Genomic DNA, 21,493 nt, shown 5'->3' on the forward strand with positions numbered 1-21,493 from the left:
TTCCACTCAATTGTTGACATGTAAATGCATTCGTAAATTCAACTAAAGAACTAGTGCACTAAGGTGAACGAACTACAACTGAACAGTCCACTCAAAAGAACTAAAGTGACCAACTCTAGTATGCACGTACATATGTATGTATGTTTATTAAGTGTACATAATATATATATATATATATATATATATATATATATAAGTATACTTACCTATACATATCTTTTCGTATATTATCAAGATACTATGTACGCTGGCACACTCGCACATTTTCCGCTTTTTTTTGTTATTTTTTCGTCATAAATTTTTTGCACTTTTCTGCTTTTTCTCAGTTTGTTCCATGTACATATAAAACATACACTTGTACACATATTTTGGTGTAATACAACTCTTTTCTGTATGATAAAATATTTTCTAGATTAAATATTGCTTAATATTTTTGGTTATCATGCGAAGATTTTAAATCATGTTTAGCAATTTTGCTACTTAGATATAGTTAATGATGTATGTAGATATTTTTATACAAATATTTTCTAATACTATTTTACTACCCATCACAACTCATCACCAGCCTCTTCTTATTGCATTAAGTACACACTTAACATCTTTAAAATAAACAAATTTTATACTTTCTGTCGTAGAATTTTATGAGTTTTTGCTTTAAAATAAATACCCGTATTTTTTCGAATTTCTAAGAACAAGCCATCTTATTTTATGGCTTGTCTTATGTGTCTGATTGCCTTGTTTGTTGTTGTAGTATTTATTTATTCATGGAAAATATGGAAATATGAATATTCAATATGCTCATTTGTTGTTTTTTATGATCGATGTTAGAATTTATTGCACCGTATCGAACATGAAAATTAACTAGATGTACATATGTATGTATATATGTGTATATGTTTATGTAGACGTGTATGTAATGTATAGCCTGATGTGCTGTTGGGTGCGAAATGAGCTTATAGGAGAACAATTTGTTTGTTTATTTTGGCATAAAAAATTGGATAATGCTATATCCTTTTTAATTAGCATATATCGCTGCGGCTAGGTTATTTAGTAGAGCTCTTCTGAATCTGCTAGACATCTCATCGGTTAATCGATTAGCGAAAGCTCTTTAAAAATAACCGACTTTTTGACTTTTTCAACTTTTTCAACTTACCGTTCTCAAATAACTAAGTAGTCTAAGACTAACCACTAATTTTCGATTTTACCACTCGTTTTCATTCCTTTTAATAAGCATTGTTTTTTTTTCTTAATCCGGAATATTTGTACGTATTTGCTGAATGCAACGCTAATAACAATAATTTTATTATGAAAAATTGTCACCATAATAATTATGCATATTATATAATAATCATAATTTCGGTTAGTCAAGTTCGAGCGACTAATCGAATAATTATTATGCGACTATCAACCGACAAAAAATTTGCTACCCGAACTATTCGCCTGACCGAATATTCGGATAGTCTTTTTTAAAACGAGCTCTAATCTTTACCCTCACATAATTCTGATGTATTTTCTTTTTTTTTTGTTAACAAAAGAAATTTATAAAATTTTAATACGCCAGTGCGTATGAGTTACCTATCGATATGAGTTTTCAAGTTTTTAGGTTTTAATGCAAACCGTACTTGGTTGAAATTTTCCTTGAAACAATATGAAGCAAAGAGGGAAACGATGCGAACAAGGGTATCGATATCGATAAATATGTATATCGATAACCATAACGATAACAACAAATGGAAATGACACAAACATTAATCAGATTTCAAAAAAAGTAATCAAAATGTCCAAAGTTTTATTCAAAATTTTAAGAAATTTTACGAGTATGCGGTTCATTCAATAAAAATGGAAGAAAATGCTCTACACCCTCGACAAAAAAAAATCTACAAAATCAACTGTAATTTTAAGTCACTTGAAACATGCACTTTATTGTACTAAAATTGAATAGGTCACAAACGGTGTCCTCGAAATTTTTTAAAAATTCTGAATAAAAAGTTGGAAATTTTGATGATATTTTTCTGATTTTTGGTTAATTTTTGTGAACTTTGGGCAACATAAGTACCAAGTAATATCATTTTGAATTTTGCTACTATTTTATTGTCCGCAGCTGTATGTACATGTGTATATGAATAAAGCGTTTTGCAATCAGTTGCGTGTGACGTTAATATTGTAATATTTCATTTAGGTATCTAAGTGATTAAATTTCCCTAGACTTTTAAACAAGTGCCAACGGCTTTTACAAATATTTTTAAATATCTAAAAAATCTTTCTTAGACCATTTCTATTGACATCCATATTATAATACAACTCTCTTCAAAATATTTTTAAAATAAAGCTTTCTTAAACCTAATTCATTTGCCACACATATTGTATTACTTCTTTCAACTTATTAATAAAATTTAATTGAATTTCTTAAATAGGTGGCAATCCTGTAAAAAATGGCTGCGTAATAAATCTCGCTTAAATCTCCTTCGTTTGAAATCCATATTGTAAAATTTCGTTCAACTAATAGATTAAAGGAGAATTTAACATTTTAAGCAGGTGGCATCCATTTTAAAAAAATATTATATCAGGTATCTGTATGTCAAATTTGGTACAAAGGAAGTTCATCAAACTCAAAAGCTTTCACATTTACGCTATTATAACTCCTAAACTGGTGGCAACGTTCATCAAAAATATTTTCATATAACCACTCTCGTTTGATATCCACATAAAAATATTATATATAGCTTATTACTTGAATTAATTTTGAATTGCTCAACAGGTGGCAGCTCTTTTTAAAAATATTCTCGAAATAAAGTGTTCTTAAACTTACTTACTTATACTAAACCGTTAATTAAATTGGTTTTAACTTTTGAACAGGTGGCAACCTTCTTGAAGGAATTTCAAAATAAATCTTTTTTAACCAGTTCGTTGGACGCCCACATTGCTGTGATCCTATATTTAACTTATTAATTAATCGTCCTTAGCTCTTTTAAGAGATGGCAACCCCCTTGGAAAAAATATTCTCAAATTAAATCATCTTGGAAAACCTTCGTTTTACACTGTTGTAATATTTTACTTAACTTTTTAATTGATTGATTTTAACTTAAGAAAAGGTGGCAACTCTATTCAAAAAATATGCTTTATATAAATATAGGTTGTAAACTTTCAGTGCGCATAAATTTATTGAAATGCGTCAAAACATTTTATTAAATTTTTGCGCACAAAACAAAAATGAAAACAAGTAACGACAAAAATACTTGATCAAGGCGATACAAAAGCAAATACCTACGTATTTTCATACATGTGTACATATTTTGATTACCTTCCATCAAAGCAGGCCACTTGAAATTAATGTAAATAAAATCTATCTCATACCATTTAAAGATCATTGAAAGCTATCAATCAATGGCGACTGGGCAACAAAAGCAATTACATTTAAATATTTGGTTTTACGTCAAAAAATATGTATGTATCTATGGCCTCGGTGGGCATTTGAAAACCACATTCCACAAAATCTCTCATTATGCCTATAACGGATACGTGGACGAAATATGAGAATACTTTTACTTTGAATAAGGAGCATAATATATGCCCGTTCCATTATTTATTGAGGAAAGAGTGAGACAGCAGGCTGTAAAATATCAGATGTCAAACTACCGTGGACACATACACGAAATAGCGGCCATTTTGTTTAATGACCGTATTTTTTGGAGATACGTGCTTAGCTTTATATCTTAAAATAAGCAAAATATGCTTGATCGTTAAAATTATATTACCCACCCCTACATAGTTTGACAATTTCAAACGTCAAAACTTCAAAGATCCTTATGTTACAAAAGTTCTTTTTACCACTTTTGTTAGACCTATACTAGAATACGGATATATTGTTTGGAATCCCCGCTACCAAGTTCATTCAGAGAGGATTGAATCAATTCAAAAACAATTCTTGCTTTTTGCGTGGCGTGACTTTAACTGGGATTCAGATTACAATCTCCCCCCTTACACAAGTCGTCTAAGGCTCATAAATTTGCCTACGCTCGCAACTCGTAGAGAAACGCTAGGTACAATATTTATCGTAAAATTAATGACAGGCTTGATTAATAGCCCGGCCCTCTTGGCTGAGGTCAATTTTAATGTCCCCGCTCGAGTGTCAAGACACTTTCGACCTCTGTTTTTGAAGCCATGCAAAACTAATTTTGAACCAAACGAATCATTCCGTTGTTTATGTAAAGATTTTAATTCTCATTTCAGCACGTTTGATATATCGGACACGGTTTTTACTATAAAGAAAACTACCATTTCTACTCTCAATAATTGCAATACTATCTTTAGCATATTCAATCAGCTGATGAATTTGATTCTGTAGCTGAATAGGTTTAGATCTCGACACTTAACAAACTCCTGTTTCCACTACTCGGCACCAAAAAAAACTAAAAAAAAAAAGGTTCCGTACGTCATGCGGACTGCGCCCCTCGTGTCGGTTGGATGGGAATGGGGGGTAAAAAGCCATTGGGATTATTTAATTACTTAATGACTTATGGCACTGCCAGAATTAGAGATTAATAAATTAATCGGACAAGCTGACTAATCGAAAGCTGATTAATTAATTAATCAAATAATATTTTTTGATTTACCAAAATGATAACTTTTCCGATTAATTACACATTTATTAATTGGAATATAATTAATTTTAATCGGTAAACAGATTAATCATAACCTGACTAACCAGAAGTCTGAGTAATTGCTTTTTGTTTTGTTTTATATAAATAGAGAAAAGAATTTATACATACATATATACATACATATGTGCATATCGAGCCCTAACCGCCAAAATAACGTAAGCGACATTTTTTTCAAAATTTTCTTTTTGATGCAGAAATATTCCTAGAGCATCTAGATACATTTCTGCATCAAAAAGAAAATTTTGAAAAAAATGTCGCTTACGTTATTTTGGCGGTTAGGGCTCGATATGACCCAAATAAAAAGTGCTATTTTTCTTTAGTTTCTTTAATATTTATTATTTTTATGAAGGTATAACTGATTATTGACAGATTAAAAGCTATGTACATGAAAACAGTACAATGCACAGCATGTAGTCTGAGTGCTGTTTTCGCGTGCATTGTTTTGTGCTTGGTTCCCACAAAAAAAAAAAGTAAGTGCGCCGGGCCACACTGGAGAAGTGACACTTTCGGTTTGTCTCATAAGCAATATTTCATTGGCTCAAAATTGTGAATAAAATGGTAGGCTAGTTAATATAATCTTATAAGATTTAGGTTATATTTTATATTTTTTTTATCTTTATCCCTACCTCTGCCCTTTTTATTCTAATATCGATAAAAGCGACTACAAAATTTATAAAGATATCGATAACAAAATCAATAAAATATCGATAATAAAACCTATAAAAATTTCGATAACAAAATCAATTAAATATCGATAATGGAATCGATAAATTACCGTTATTAAAATCGATAACAAAATCGAAAAAAATCGACTTTCGAAAATAATTTTCATAGGCGGCGGGTACAGAAGTGATCAAATGGCTGGCTTGAATAGGCAGTGTGGATTAAACGAAGCTTAACGATTTTTCTGTCAACTAACCCTGACCATTTAGAAATAAAGATCATGGTCAAAGCAAACTTTCTCCCTTAATCGCAAGTTCAGGCTTCTGGATTTCTGAAGCGTATTCCAAGCAGATGTGGCCGCTACACGGTGGGAGAAATGGCCATTCTGGCGGCGCTTTATTAATAACTTCGAAAAAAAAACACATTTTTTGGTGTAATATTTTTTTGTATATTTTTGTATTTATATGTTTTGAGGGATCAATAACATTAGAAAATACGTGAGTTTCGATAACCAAAAACACTTTTTGGTTCGTACTGGTTTACTGTGTCAAACTAAAAAAAGGGTGCGTTTTGACTCTGGCATTGTACCTGGAAAACGCAAAAAATCAAAAAGTTGCGAAAACTTGCATAGACAATAGATTATACTACAAAACAAACAAAACGCTGGGGCAAATCCTGTCGAATCCACCCAACTTTTATTTTACAGAAGATCGGGTTGTACATGCTAAAACACTTTATCAGAAAGGACATTTTCTACCACGACTAAGCACTAAAACATATAAACACAGGCCACAAATATATATTTTTTTTATTTAACACATACCTAATAATTTCAACAAACCTTGCACTTGCTGAAACATATGCTAAGTTTGACCGGTCACAGCTGGGCAAATACTGGAAGCAAAAGCAAACAAAACAAGTAAAAAAGCCGGAGTTCGGGCGGAGCGAACATTAGATACCCGGCGAAAGTATTTAAATTTTTCTAAATTCCATAATAATGTTACTTATTTGCAAGGGAATGTTGTTAGTAAATACTTATAAATTTTGAGTAAATTAGCGTCCATAAATTTCGAAATATCGAAGTTTCAAGCATTTCTTAAATTTACCGTTATATGAAATGTGGGCGTAATTTTAGTCCGATTTCAATAATTTTCAACGCTTTGCTTTTATGTGGCAAGCACAATAATCATACCGAGCTTGGTACAAATTGGTAGAACGATTACCGAGATACATATATGTGATCATAAGTGGGCGGTGCCACGCCTATTTTCCAAAATTTTATCATAAACGTATTTCTTGGTAAAGAATTGTTGCAAGCATCAATTTTGAATAAATTAGCTTCAGTAGTTACTGATTTATCGAAGATTTCGTATTTCTCTAAATTACCGTTATATTGGATGTGGGCGTGGTTATTGTCCGCATTTGCCGTTTGGTATGTTTTGTCAGGGCCAACAGCTGTGCCAAATTTGGTGGAAATTGGTTGAGCGGTTCCCAAGATATACACATAGTGGGCGTGGCTACGCCTATTTTCCAAAAATTTATAATATTCTTATTTTTCGTCTAAAAATCATTGTAAATATCAATTTTGAGCGAATAACGTTCAGTATTTACTAAAATATCGAAGCTTTCGTATTTCTGAAAACTATCGTTATATAAGAGGTAGGCGTGGTTATTATCCAATTTTGCCCATTTTCAATACCATTCGTCCTACGCTCAAAAGAAGTGTACGTACCAAGTTTTGTAAAGATATCTCAATTTTTACTCGAGTTATCGTGTGCACAGACGGACAGGCGGACAGACCGCTTAATCCATTTCTTTTTTCATTCTGATCATTTATGTATACATTTGTCTATATCTATCTGGATTCGTTTTGCCCTTTTACAAACAACAGTTATGTGAAGATAGTTATAATACCCTTGTGCACAAGTGCGCTCGGGTATAAAAATAAGATTAAGAATAAGTGTAAGAATACGATTAAGATTAGGATTAAGATTAAGATCAAGATCAAGATCAAGACTAAGATTAAAATTAATATTAAGATTAAGTTTAAGACTAAGATTGGGATTAAGATTAAGGTTACGGTTAAGGTTAAGTTTAAAACTTACATTAAAACTAAGATTAAGATCAAAATTAAGATTAAGATTGAGATTAAAATTAGGATTATAATTAGGATTAAGATTAAGGTTAAGATTAAGATTAAGAAAAAGATTAAGATTTAGATTTAAATTAAGATGAAGCCTAAGTTTAAAAGCATCATCCCACATAAATATAATCTCATTTGTTAATCATCCCGTTTACATTGTCAAACGTGGGATTGAATCAAATGTCAAATTTATTGCTTTTTTCACAACTCAAGCAAAAGTTCAATTTGTCCTCCATGCCACAGTGATCACTTTTTTCTGCACAATTAGGGAATTTATATATATTGTAACTCAATATTTTATAAAAATACTTTTCAGAACTCTGTTCTATTTTTGCTTACTTTCACATTTGACATTTCTCCTATTGTCCGCAAAAATAATTGATACAACTAAATAGGTTGAGATTATTTTAGAATACAGATTAACAGGTATGTATTTTGTATGGCTAATAAGTTATTTTAATTACAGAATTGGGCTCAAAAATCGGGAAAATTTCTACGTTTGAAAACGTAATTCAAAAACTAATGCTGGATTTCCACTAGGCATTAAATGGCAAAAATGACAAATGACAAAGTCGGTCATTAAAAAATAATCGTGTCATTACATTAAAAAAATAATCATTAAGATTATTTCCACATGGCATTTTTTTTTAATGGCAGACATTTTTTGTCATTTCAATGCCAAGTGGAAATTCGGCATAAGTTTAAGATTAAGACAACTCTTCGTTATTATGCAGAAAAGTACTTATATTATGTCGTGAGTTATACGGGTAATAGGAGGAAGTTTCATTTGAGTCGCCCATGGCATCCACGCAACACTTTTTTTTTTTTTTAATTAATTTTCAAATTCAATGGCTTAAAATTAATATTCAAATTCAATAGCAATCACAAAAATTTACCAAAGTCAAAAATACCCTTAGTGCGCTCCCGCTCTGTGCTCACAGACAAACATCCAATAACAGAAATATTCTCGAACATAGGGACACGATATCGAATCAATAGTATCGATATAGTACTCATTTGAATTATCGCTGTAAAAATATCGGGCACCCATTAATATCGTGATAAAAAGACGCGATATTCCAAATATCGATACCAGATTCAAAAAATTAAATCTGAATATTGGTCTCATTTTTTTCTAATAAAGATGGAACAATTTTGCACTTTAATAAGTGTTTGCTTATGTAGAGGTAAGTGTGTTACTTGACATCACCGAAGGCATCGGTTGAAATCCCACCACATGCCAACTTAAATAAGATAGTACACATTTGTGCTCTTTAAGGCCAAAAATATATCCATGTTGCTTTACATATACGTTTCAAAGTATAGACATTTTTATGGGCGTTTCCAGGGGAAGGTCATGGCACGTCATAGACTTGCGGAAAATGGAACAACTAGGTAGCGCTGAAGTCAAAATAAAAAACATATTCGATGTGAAATTCATGTTTTATTTGCGTTAAAAATTAGTTTAATAACAATATTAGCAACAAAAAGTTTAAATGGAAATTTTCGTAACGTAACGTCATGTAACATCACGTCAGATACTAAGGCCCACTTGCAGAACATCCAGAGTTAAATGTATAAATAGAGAGATAAGTAGCTCAGAGTTAAATTGTTATATTCCTTAACCTGACATTGTCTTGCAGCGTTGAAAACTGGCGCAGAGCTAAGTAACCCGAGGGATTTTTAAATTAAGTAGGCACGACTCTCTCTTTTTTGACGTTTATTTACATTTGAATATAGAATTTCAAACACTTCCATACATACATGCATAAATAGATACAAATTTTAAATTGGCCAGCGGCACTTCCGAGAGTTCTCTTAATTGGATGGACTACTAACACGGTTGGTGCATTTTAATCGCATATATTTTTTACGCCAGACTGACCAAAACCTCAGAGCTGAAGGCGGAATAATGAATACGTGAATATGTATGTATGTATGTACATATGTTTTCAAAAATATTTTTGAAATCTCAATTTATTTTTTCTTGTTATTGACAGAAATGATATACGTAGAGTTAGGAAGTTAACCTTCGAAAATTGCTGGGCTAAATATTTAAAGATTTAACTCTAATTTTACTCCTAACCATTGATTGTACAAGCCAATTTATCAATTTAACCACTAAACTTCGAGTTAAATAGAGAACCTGCTGTTCTGCAAGTGGGCCTAAGGCTGATAAAAAAGCAGGAAAGATTTTTACATTTTGGAACTTGGAAAATTAACTCTGAATATTTAAAATATTAACAAAAAAGAAACTATACACATAGTCTTGCCCGATTCCCAGAGTTTTAAATGTTGACGTTTTAAATTTATATTTTTAACATTTCATCACGCCACGCGAGATTGAAAATGCCCATATGCGCTTTTCCTTAAGCACATCAAAAAGAATTTAATAAAAGAAAATTATTTTTTATATAATGTACATGTACATTTACGATTCGATACGATACAAGGGTTCTGGTACTCGATTCCAAAAAATACCGTTTGAAAACTATCGAGTAAAAAGTATCGATATCGAATAGCAAAAATATCGATATTGTATCGAAATGCATGTCCCTGCTCGAGCACATTAGATTGATTTCCAACAAGGTATTTTCCATAAAATTTTTCTTGATCTATTCCTATCATCATGAAAAAGAGAAATGAAGGTTCTTGAAGGTTCGCTCTCTACGAAACGATGCTTCAAAAGTGCTCGAATATTTTATGTATAATATATGTATCTATTTATATATGTTTATGCATAGATGTGTAAACTTCGGAACATTAAACACTTTCAAATTAGATTGCTTTTTCCATTATTCGTTCTTTTTATACATATATACTAGGGCTGTGCGATTAATTGATTACTCAAAATTTTAATTAATCATAAAGTAAATAACTCAATTATTCGATTAATTGGAAATTATGATTACTCAAAAGTTCAGTTACTCGAGTAATCAAGAGTTTTGATTAACCAAAAACAAAAATATTTGAGTAATTTGCTTTATGATTAATCAACATTTCGAGTAAAATGAGTAATCAACATTTCAACTCTTTACATATGTATAAAGTAGTTAAAGTTCCTTGATACTTTGAAAACAACGTTTCTGTTTTCAAAAATGAAAGCAAACAATTTTTTTCATATACAGAATGTAAAAAAGAAAATTAGCATTTTCCAAAGCAAACTCTGTTAACGAGCAAAATTATTTTTTTTAAGTAATCATATTTCAAGTAACTCGATTAATCATCGTTTTGAGTAATCAAAATCTTGATTACTCGAGTAATTGATTAACCGAATAATTGATTAACCAACTTGCTCGAGTAATCGAATAATCGCACAGCCCTAATATATACTATATGCCATTATTTTTTCTTTACTCTTTTCCACTTTTTATTTCCTATTGCCATCTCTTTACTATTTCGCATTTTCATTGTTCATTATCTGCTATGCTTCCTAACTAAATATCAATTTGTTGTGTTAGTATTTTCGAATTTACTTCGGGTTGTGTTTACATATGCATATCGGCAGGGTGTCTTCGAAAACGCACGCGCACTTCGTTGCAGAAATTTTATGGATTTTTTTCGAATATTCACCGCTTTTATTTTGATTACAAAATTCGTAATAGCAAGCTGTAGAAGTCATTGACTTCGAGAGTTTGTAAACAAAAATAAAATTGTTTAAATGAATGCATCCATACATATGCACATACATATGTACATAATAACGGGTGATTTTTTTGAGGTTAGGATTTTCATGCATTAGTATTTGACAGATCACGTGGGATTTCAGACATGGTGTCAAAGAGAAAGATGCTCAGTATGCTTTGAAATTTCATCATGAATAGACTTACTAACGAGCAACGCTTGCAAATCATTGAATTTTATTACCAAAATCAGTGTTCGGTTCGAAATGTGTTTCGCGCTTTACGTCCGATTTGCGATGAGGCTCATTTCTGGTTGAATGGCTTCGTAAATAAGCAAAATTGCCGCATTTGGAGTGAAGAGCAACCAGAAGCCGTTCAAGAACTGCCCATGCATCCCGAAAAATGCACTGTTTGGTGTGGTTTGTACGCTGGTGGAATCATTGGACCGTATTTTTTCAAAGATGCTGTTGGACGCAACGTTACGGTGAATGGCGATCGCTATCGTTCGATGCTAACAAACTTTTTGTTGCCAAAAATGGAAGAACTGAACTTGGTTGACATGTGGTTTCAACAAGATGGCGCTACATGCCACACAGCTCGCGATTCTATGGCCATTTTGAGGGAAAACTTCGGAGAACAATTCATCTCAAGAAATGGACCGGTAAGTTGGCCACCAAGATCATGCGATTTGACGCCTTTAGACTATTTTTTGTGGGGCTACGTCAAGTCTAAAGTCTACAGAAATAAGCCAGCAACTATTCCAGCTTTGGAAGACAACATTTCCGAAGAAATTCGGGCTATTCCGGCCGAAATGCTCGAAAAAGTTGCCCAAAATTGGACTTTCCGAATGGACCACCTAAGACGCAGCCGCGGTCAACATTTAAATGAAATTATCTTCAAAAAGTAAATGTCATGGACCAATCTAACGTTTCAAATAAAGAACCGATGAGATTTTATGCGTTTTTTTTAAAAAAAAAGTTATCAAGCTCTTAAAAAATCACCCGTTACATAAATCCATCTCGAAGGCTACGCGCTCACTCTTTCTCGTGAACTCTTCAGCCGGCTGGCTGCGTCTGAAACCAATAATTTATTTTTTTATACCCGAGCGCACTTGTGCACAAGGGTATATTAATTTTGTTCACATAACGGTTGTTTGTAACAGCCAAAACGAATCGAGATAGATATAGACAAATGTATACATAAATGATCAGGATGAAAAAAGAAATCGATTAAGCCATGTCTGTCTGTCCGTCCGTCTGTCCGTCTGTCCGTCTGTCCGTCTGTCCGTCTGTCCGTGTACACGATAACTCGAGCAAAAATTGAGATATCTCAACGAAATTTGGTATGTAGGTTTCCCTTAATCCAAGGTAGGTTGGTATTGAAAATGGGCGAAATCGGACTTTAACCACGCCCACTTCCCATATAACGGTAATTTCCAGAAATACGAAAACTGCGATATTTTGGTAACTACTGAAGATAATTCACTCAAAATTGATATTTACAATAATTTTTAGACGAAAAATAAGAATATTATAAATTTTTGGAAAATTGGCGTAGCCACGCCCACTTATGGTTACATGTGTATATCTTGGTAACCGCTGCACCAATTTCTTCCAAACTTGGCACAGTTGTTGGCCTTCGCATAACATACCAAATGGCCGAAAATTTTTAAAATCGCTCAATAACCACGCCTACTTCCCATATAACGGTAATTTTCAGAAATACGAAAACTGCGATATTTTAGTAACCACTGGAGATTATTCACTCAAAATTGATATTTATAATAAGCTTTAGACGAAAAATAAGAATATTATAAATTTTTGGAAAATGGGCGTAGCCACGCCCACTTATGGTTACATGTGTATATCTTGGTAACCGCTGCACCAATTTCTTCCAAACTTGGCACAGTTGTTGGCCTTGATACATCATACTAAATGGCCGAAAATTTAAAAAATCGGACAATAACCACGCCCACATCCCATATAACGGTAATTTAGAGAAATACAAAATCTTCTATAAATCATTAAATATTGAAGCTAATTTATTCAAAATTGATGCTTGCAACAATTCTTTACCAAGAAATACGTTTATGGTAAAATTTTGGAAAATGGGCGTGGCACCGCTCACTTATGATCACATATAAGTTTATCGGTAACCGTTCTACCAATTTGTACCAAACTCGGTATGGTTATTGTACTTGCCACGTGTAAGCAAAACGTTGAAAATTATAGAAATCGGACTAAAATAACGGCCGATTCTCATATAACGGTAAATTTAAGAAATGCTTGAAACTCCAATATTTCGAAATTGAAGGACGCTAATTTGCTCAAAATTGATACACCTCGGCTTACCATCTAGCGGAAGGTTTCGGAAGGGTGAAAAAACATATATTTAATACTTGCGCCGGGTATTTAATGTTCGGCTCCGCCCGAACTTAGACTTTCTTACTTGTTTTGACTAATCATTGTTTCTTATCCATTTATTTCTTAAACTTTTTACTTATTTTAGTTACACTTTGCTTGCTCTTTTTCTCTCTTCCGCAGACATTATTGAGGTGATTTGTAATACCACCGGCATTCCGCATTTACAATTCGACTGGCATGCCAACGAAGCCTATGGCGGTCATAGTCGCAATCACAAACTGACAGTGAATGTAGCACCTACAGAGCAAATGCTTTCTTGCGCATTTTTGGATATTATGCGCATGAAGCAACTGGATTGGAAATCGTTTACGATCGTCTATGAGAATAGTCGAAGTGAGTAGCATTAATTTCAAGACTCAATAAATGAAATGAAATGAAATGAGAGATTTTACTAAACAAAAAACACAACTGTTCCTTTTTATACAGAACAAGAAAATATCTAAAAAGTAAATATTTTTCTAGGTCTGGCTCGCATGCAACGCTTATTCGGCTGGCGTCAATTGCACAAAGCTGGCATAAAATTATGGCATTTCAATCGGGGCGATGACTATCGTGTAATCTGGAAGCTTATTAGTAATTCACGCGAAAAATATGTGGTATTGGACTGTCCGTCGGATATAATCACCGAAGTGCTGAATGCGTCCATATATTTCAATATGACCGGACAGTTTAATGTAAGTAATTTGATATTTTATAGCAGCTTTATAAAAAAAATGTTCCTTATTATAGCACTGGTTTCTTACAAGTTTGGATACGCACACAAGTAATATACGCTCCTTGTACTCTCGTAACTTCGCCGCCAATATGATCGCTGTGCGCGTGCGCCCCTACATGCCTCCACCGGTGCATGATGAGGCAGATGTTTTCGAAAACGAACAGGAGGATCAGGTAAAAATTTAATAAAGGTTTTTTCCATGCTAAGTAGCTTGCTGTGAACTCCTTATTAGAATAGACAGACGGCAACGTTCACCCAGATTAACGGCACAGTTGATCTGACCAAACTTGCACTCTGCCTTCGTAGGGCTCTGATTTCAAACGAAAGAGCGCCAGAGATATGCATAGATATGCCCTTCCATCCCATGTATACATAATTCAGATTTCTGCGCAAGTTGACAATCTCCTTCAGTACATTGTGGTGTTGCTCTCACTACTACTATGGGTGATAGCGAGGAACCGCATACTGCAAGATCTCAATAGAGGTGGCGTCAAAGTTGTGGCGTACGCGGGTGATGTTTTAATAGCAGCTACAGGTCCGTTCCTTTGAACCATTAGCGATATACTTGAAAGAACCCTGGGAAGGCTATACGCCTGGGTTGCGAGAATCGGCCTTAATGTGAATCCAGCCAAGGCACAACAGCGGAAGGTATCTTGGAGTCGTGCTGGATAGCAAACAGAAGGCCTACATATCATTACACATACATGAGAATCTTCAGCAGAAACTGGGGACTGAAACTTAATCTTGTGATGCGAATGTATACCGCCATCATAAGACGAATCCTAACATACAGTGCTTTGGTCTGGTGGTCCGAACTAAGCAAACAATATCATGTCAGCAAATTAAGAAGCATGCAAAGGGCAGCAAACACAGGAGTAACAGGTGCACTAAGATCCTACCCGACGAAAGCGCTAAATGTTATCCTAAATCTAATCCCTATTGATCTTCGCCTGAAAAAAGTGGTTAGGAAATCGGTGGTCAGACTAAGAGAGTCTTGCCTTTGGGGGACTACACACTTCGGACATGGGTTGATCATGTATGAAATGAATTAAGTAGGACGACAGACAATATGCTAGGCTAGTTGGACTTCAGCTGCAACGTGCAGATATGATTTCCATCCAGAAAAGACTGGAGAAGAGACCGAGTGGGCGGCCGAGTGGCTATATCGCTATACACCGACGGATACAAGACGGATTGCGGTGAGGGAGCTGGAGTCTACTACGAGGAACTCGATGTTCCTCGATTGGGAAAAGCAGAAGTTGTAGAGAACTTAGAAGCCTGTAAAATCCTAGGCAATTGAGTCGCGTATAAGAGTAAAGTAACAATATGTGCTGTCGCTAGGCGGCACCGGTGACCAAATGTAACCTAGCTAGGGAAAGCAAAGCTCTCTGAACTCAGTGTCTTAGTCAACTACCGTCTGGAGCCGGTTTGAATGAATACGAAGCGGTGGAACTATGTTATCCTCTTGGAATAGTCTAAAGGGAGATTACTTTGCATTTCCTTGAAGTGACTAGACGCAGGTGGTCAGTTATACAGACATTTAAGACATCGGGAAAACAATGACCTGACTACAACAGGACAAATACAATGAACCTGCTTAACAGATGAAACCCAAAGGTGTTCAGGCAAATATGCGGCAAAAAGCCAAAGCAAAGCAAAATAAAGCCTTTCATGGACACAACGACGTCCATCCTCATTTATGATAGCGAAATATGGGCAGACGCGCGAAGAGCTGAAAAGAGAAGGAAAGTACTGCCCGCCGTACAAAGAACAACTGCTTTTAGGGTGGCCACAGCATACCGGAAAGTCTCAGAGGCTGCAATCCAAGAGATAAGTGGTACATTGCCTATATATTTGGCAGCAAAGAAGTGGCAAATGAAGTGGAACCTAAAACCGGCCACAAACACAGGGGAAACATCGCGAGAAATATAAACGCAAACTCAATCACTATGGCAGACGCAATGGAGGGAAGAGAAGCAAGGCAGATGGAAGGCAAGACTCATTCTAGAAATAAAAAAATGGATGTCATGTGGCCACGGCTATTTGCCGAATCCTGCTAGCAACAAAACATTCGGTCTAGTTAGTTTAGATTTTAGAAGGTGTTGCGTGAAAAAAATTTCGAATGATCTCTGCCTTTGCTACTTACATAGTCTCTAAAAGCTATCTAAGTAATGTACACTATAGAAGTTTTGGCCCCTGGCTTAGCTAGTTAAAAGTCTTAATTTTCCTCTGGGACCCAATTTAAATATTTAACACTTTTTTGGATATCTATTTCTAAAGTTATTTCTTGTCTTTGTATTTGACTCACAGATAATTACCATTCGCAGTAAATTACTCTACGATGCTATTGTATTATATTTCAATGCTTTACGACGCCAAATTCGAAACTTGCACTACCAAGCGCCTAAAGTGCGCTGTCATCGAGGGTATTGGCGTACAGGCTTGGAGCTTTTGGATCAGATGAAACTTGTGAGTAACAAAATTTTGAAAACTGCTAAACTTCCACTTGACTTTGCAAAAGTTTCATTGTGAGCTTTGGTGTCGCTCTAACAGTTCTACGCCAGGTGAAAGCTCTAAAAACTTTTTTTAGCTTTGAACTTGCTATTCTTTGAAGTTTTTAAATCAATATTGCCGTACGTTCTTATAGCTGACATCTCGTAATGTAACGCCACCCTATAAGACACAAAAAATGCAGTTAAACAAATATGGTGAACGTGAAGAGTTTAATTTGGAAATTTACAATCCAATGGTGGAACGTATTACACATATTTGGAATAAAAATAAAAACCTAGTTGCTTTCGAAGATTTGGTAGAAGCAAAAGAAATGAAGAAACAAAAATACAATGAGGTAGAAGATTTTACGCCCAAACGTGTGAAGTATACAGTAGCGACACGTATCGGAGAACCTTACTTTATGTGGCGGTGAGTGAAAGCTTTATTGATTAAACATGATGCGTGGTAAAATTTGGAAGGGTGGAAGCTTGAAACGTATTTTATCCATTTTTGTACAGTCAAGAACCGGAGGGTGTTCACTATGAGGGCAATGAACGCTTTGAGGGCTACGCTGTGGATCTAATTTACAGTCTGGCACAGCAGTGCAAGTTCGATTTTGTCTTTGAGCCAGTGCCAGATAATAATTATGGCAGTTACGATCCGATAACTGATGAGTGGAATGGCATTATACGCCAATTGATTGACAATGTGAGTATACATGTGTCCTTACGATTAAGAAGAAAATACTACAACCAGTTCTTAAATTATTTAATCTTGCTTCTCTAGAATGCACAAATTGGCATTTGCGACTTAACTATCACGCAGGCGCGTCGAAGTGTGGTGGATTTTACGGTGCCTTTCATGCAACTTGGTGTTAGTATTCTATTCTACAGAGAACCACCACCACCAAAGAATCTTTTCGGCTTTCTTTCCCCATATTCTTTGGATGTTTGGATCTATCTGTTGGTGGCTATTATGATAACGGCGTTGGTTTTGGTAGTGGTGGGTCGGTAAGTGTGGTGAATATCTGAGAAAGGAATGAATAATTCGAAACATTTTCATCTTCAATTTCTTCGCAGCGTCTCACAACTCGACTGGTTAAGCCCAATTCCACATGATCCTGATCCCGCTGAAGTGGAGAATATTTGGAATTTATCTAATTCGCTCTGGTTGAATATTGGTTCGATTCTGAATCAGGGCTGTGATATACTGCCGAAGTGAGTTAGTGAGTTGTATGCTTGGTATTCCTGTACTTGAATACTTGAAATTGAAAACTTTTTTGTGATTGGAAGAGTGGACATAATTTATTTGTAATTAAAAAAGTGGACATATATTTTTTGTGAAATAGCAAATTGAAATTTATTTGCAGGTAATTTAAGAATTGGCCATACGATTTTTGGTAATTAAAAAATTGGACATACATTCGTGCAAAATAAAAATTGGGCATAGATTTTTGTAAAATAAAAATTGGAAACTTTTTAGGTACTCTAAAAATTGGACATCACTTTTTGGTAATTTTCAAACTGAACATGAATTTTTGATAATTTAGAAACTGACATAATTTTTGGGTTTTTAAAAATTGAATATAAAATGTTTTTGTAATTAAAAAACTCTACATAAATTATTGTATATTTTTGGTCATTTAAAACTGGAAATAATATTTTATTTTTTAATTGGTCAGAATTTTTGGCAATCTGAGAGGTATTTTTGTTTAGTTATTTAATAATTGGACCAATATTTTTTAAAGTAAAAACTGGCATTATTTTAAGGTTATCTACTGAACATAATATTGGTCATATTAAAACACGAAATAATTTTTTGGTTTTTAAAAATTCGACATAAAATATTTGGAAAATAAAAAAATTTTAAACATTTTTGAAAAAGATGGACATAATCCTTAGGTAATCAAAATGTTTAGTCATTGAAAACCCGATTTTTTTTGTTTTCAAAAATACGACATCCAATTTTGGTAATTAAAATTATTGTAAATTTTATTGACGCAATTTTTAGGCAGCTTAAATAGCACACATAAGTTTTTGGTCATATAAAAATTTGAAATAATTTTTTGGTTTTTAAAAATCGGGCATAAAGGTTTTGGGAACTAAATATATTGTAAATTTTTTATACGTTATTTTTAGGCAATTTAAATAGTACACATACATTTTTGGTAGTTTAAAAACTGGAAATAGTTTTGTGGTTTTTAAAAATTGGACATCAAGTGGCTAGAAATCTGAGAAGGATAATATTTTTTGTTATTTTAAATTTGGACATAAATTTTTGGCAAGAAAAACTGAACATAATTTTAAGGTAATATAAAAAGTAGACATACCTTTTTTGGGAGTTTTCAACCAGGAAATAATTTTTGGTTTTTAGATATTAGACATAAAATTTTTGGCTATTAAAAATTGGACATAATATTTTAAAATTTTAAAACTGTACATGCGTTTTTTTTTGATATAAAGACTTATTTGTTTTTGTTGTTGAATATAATATATAAACTTAAGATAATTTTTTGGTATTTTAATAGCTGGACATACATTATTGTAAAAGTACTTTTGTAATTTAAAAACCATATAAAACTTTTAATCAGTTAAAACTTTGGACATATATGTTTAATAATGTAAAACTTGAATTTGTGGATAGTTTGATTATGTGGCATTTGGTGAATACATTTTTGATCTTTTAAAAATTTGACATCATTTTTTGGTAATTCGGACATAAATTGTTAGTTGGACAAAAATATTTGGTAATGCCAAACTGGACATTTAAAAACGATGCATACATTTTCAGGAATATGAAAACTGGACATTCATTTTTTGGTAATTTTAAACCTGGACATAAATTACTGATTATTTTAAAACTGGAAATTAATTTATGATCATTAATATTTAAGAATTCGAATCAGACCATATGGAAGTGGGACATAAAATTAATGTCACACAAATTAATGGACATAAATTTTGTGGTATTTTTATTGAACTTTTCAATGTTACTTTTATTTATATCTAGTCTCCTAATTAGTAAAAAATTATGTCCACTTTTGACCACACTAAAAGATTGTCTCTACTTTAACTTTCAAGTGATCATTCTTTTTCTTATATATATTTTTTGTTTTCAATCTCTCACACACTTCAGAGGTCCCGCAATGCGTTTGTTCACCGCATTTTGGTGGATCTTCTCACTTCTACTCTCTCAGACTTATATCGCCAAATTGGCGGCCTTCATTACTGCTTCCAAAATGGAAAGTTCCATAACAAATTTACATGGTCTCATCGATCAGAATAAGATACAGTTTGGCATGCTAAAGGGTGGTAGCACATCGTTTTTATTCTCGGAATCGAATGAATCTGAATATCGGCTGGCTTGGAACAAGATGGTTGCCATGAAACCAGATGCCTTCACGTCGAATAACAGAGAGGGTGTGGATCGTGTGAAACGTAGTCGTGGCCGTTATGCGTACCTCTTGGAGACCACCACGCTACAATACTACCTGAATCTAAATTGTGAATTGAAACAGATTGGCGAACCATTTAATGAAAAGCATTACGGCATTGCGGTGCCGTTGAGTAAGTGAAGGGTTAAACTCATTATTTTGAAAAAAGAGTTGAATATACCTACCTATCTCACTCTAATTATTTCTCTCCTCTACACTTCTCTTCCCTCACTTTTGCGCTCTCCAAAAAAGATGCGCCCTTTCGCTCTAACCTTAGTGTGGGCATTTTGAAACTCAGCGAGAAGGGCGAATTGTATAAAATGAAACGTAAATGGTTTACCACAAACGAGACGAACTGCGATGTTGATTTGGACGAAGACGCTGATAATGGCCAGTACACAATGGAATCGGTGGGTGGTTTATTTATAGTTCTAATCGGTGGCATACTGGTTTCCATATTAATTGGCATATTCGAGTTCCTTTGGAACGTTGAGCAGATTTCAGTGAAAGAAAAGGTACTACTTAAGTTATTTGCTTAAATTTGTAGTATAAATATGTACTCAGTGTTAAAATATTTTCATTACAGCTACCAACAATGGTCATTTTCAAGGCTGAGCTGAAGTTCTTCCTACGCTTCTGGCAGACACGCAAGCCTTTGCGCACTTATGCAGAGAGTCGTGGCTCAACATCGACTGGTTACTCATCTTTTGAGCAAACTGCAAGTACTTCGACTGCCAAGAAGAAAAGGAAGAAGAAATCGAAGAAAATTCACGAGCAATGAGCGGGGCTGGCGGGGGTTCGAGGTGGGGGTTTGTTGGATAGTTATTGCTTAAATAAATAAATTTTTGAATAAATACAAAAATCTACAGCTGGCGAAGTGATTTATTGGAAATGTCAAACATTTCTCAAGGTCTCAGGCATTTGTGGTCCCGAAAGCATTTTGTATTTAGGGTAGGTCTTCTTCGAGACTTTAAATTGCTGAAAGGATGGCGGTAGAGCATCTTAGGCATACGATGATCATGAGTTATTCGGCTCGTTCGAAAGAGCACTCGACTTTTAAATAGAGCTGGTACCAGTTTGTGGCTTGGTTATACAAACTTACATATCGCCTCTATTCCTTACAATGTTGTTCTGGAACACTCAAAAGTTAGAGTTCGGTATTATCGCTTACCGTATATTCGGCTAGTTGTTAGTGGTATATGTTGCCATCAGTTCCGACGGCGGCGAAGAGCTAGCAAGGCACATGTACCAGCTGTTAAGTAGAATTTGGTCTGCTAATTACATGTCCGAAGATTGCAGTCTCGGTGTAATTTGCCGGCAAGGAGGATACTATCGCTTG

At 34.0% G+C, this 21,493-nt stretch overlaps 1 protein-coding gene across 1 annotated transcript in view; it reads left to right on the forward strand.

Moving 5' to 3' along the window:
- Window positions 1-20,945, forward strand: part of LOC118750054 (glutamate receptor ionotropic, kainate 2-like) — a 74,809-nt gene extending 53,864 nt beyond the window's left edge. Inside the window, exons 3-13 of the mRNA XM_036484785.1 lie at window positions 13,599-13,846; window positions 13,976-14,187; window positions 14,243-14,401; window positions 16,539-16,697; window positions 16,876-17,150; window positions 17,240-17,429; window positions 17,508-17,731; window positions 17,801-17,938; window positions 19,857-20,287; window positions 20,407-20,669; window positions 20,741-20,945. Of these exons, the coding sequence (XP_036340678.1) occupies window positions 13,599-13,846; window positions 13,976-14,187; window positions 14,243-14,401; window positions 16,539-16,697; window positions 16,876-17,150; window positions 17,240-17,429; window positions 17,508-17,731; window positions 17,801-17,938; window positions 19,857-20,287; window positions 20,407-20,669; window positions 20,741-20,935 (2,494 nt within the window). The 3' untranslated portion in view covers window positions 20,936-20,945. The remainder of the gene's footprint in view (window positions 1-13,598; window positions 13,847-13,975; window positions 14,188-14,242; window positions 14,402-16,538; window positions 16,698-16,875; window positions 17,151-17,239; window positions 17,430-17,507; window positions 17,732-17,800; window positions 17,939-19,856; window positions 20,288-20,406; window positions 20,670-20,740) is intronic.
- Window positions 20,946-21,493: the final 548 nt, after the last annotated feature.

The sequence above is a fragment of the Rhagoletis pomonella genome, unplaced genomic scaffold (genome assembly GCF_013731165.1).
Source record: "Rhagoletis pomonella isolate Grant_MI unplaced genomic scaffold, Rhpom_1.0 Rhpom_scaffold_00122, whole genome shotgun sequence".
NCBI classification, from domain to species: Eukaryota; Metazoa; Arthropoda; class Insecta; order Diptera; family Tephritidae; genus Rhagoletis; species Rhagoletis pomonella.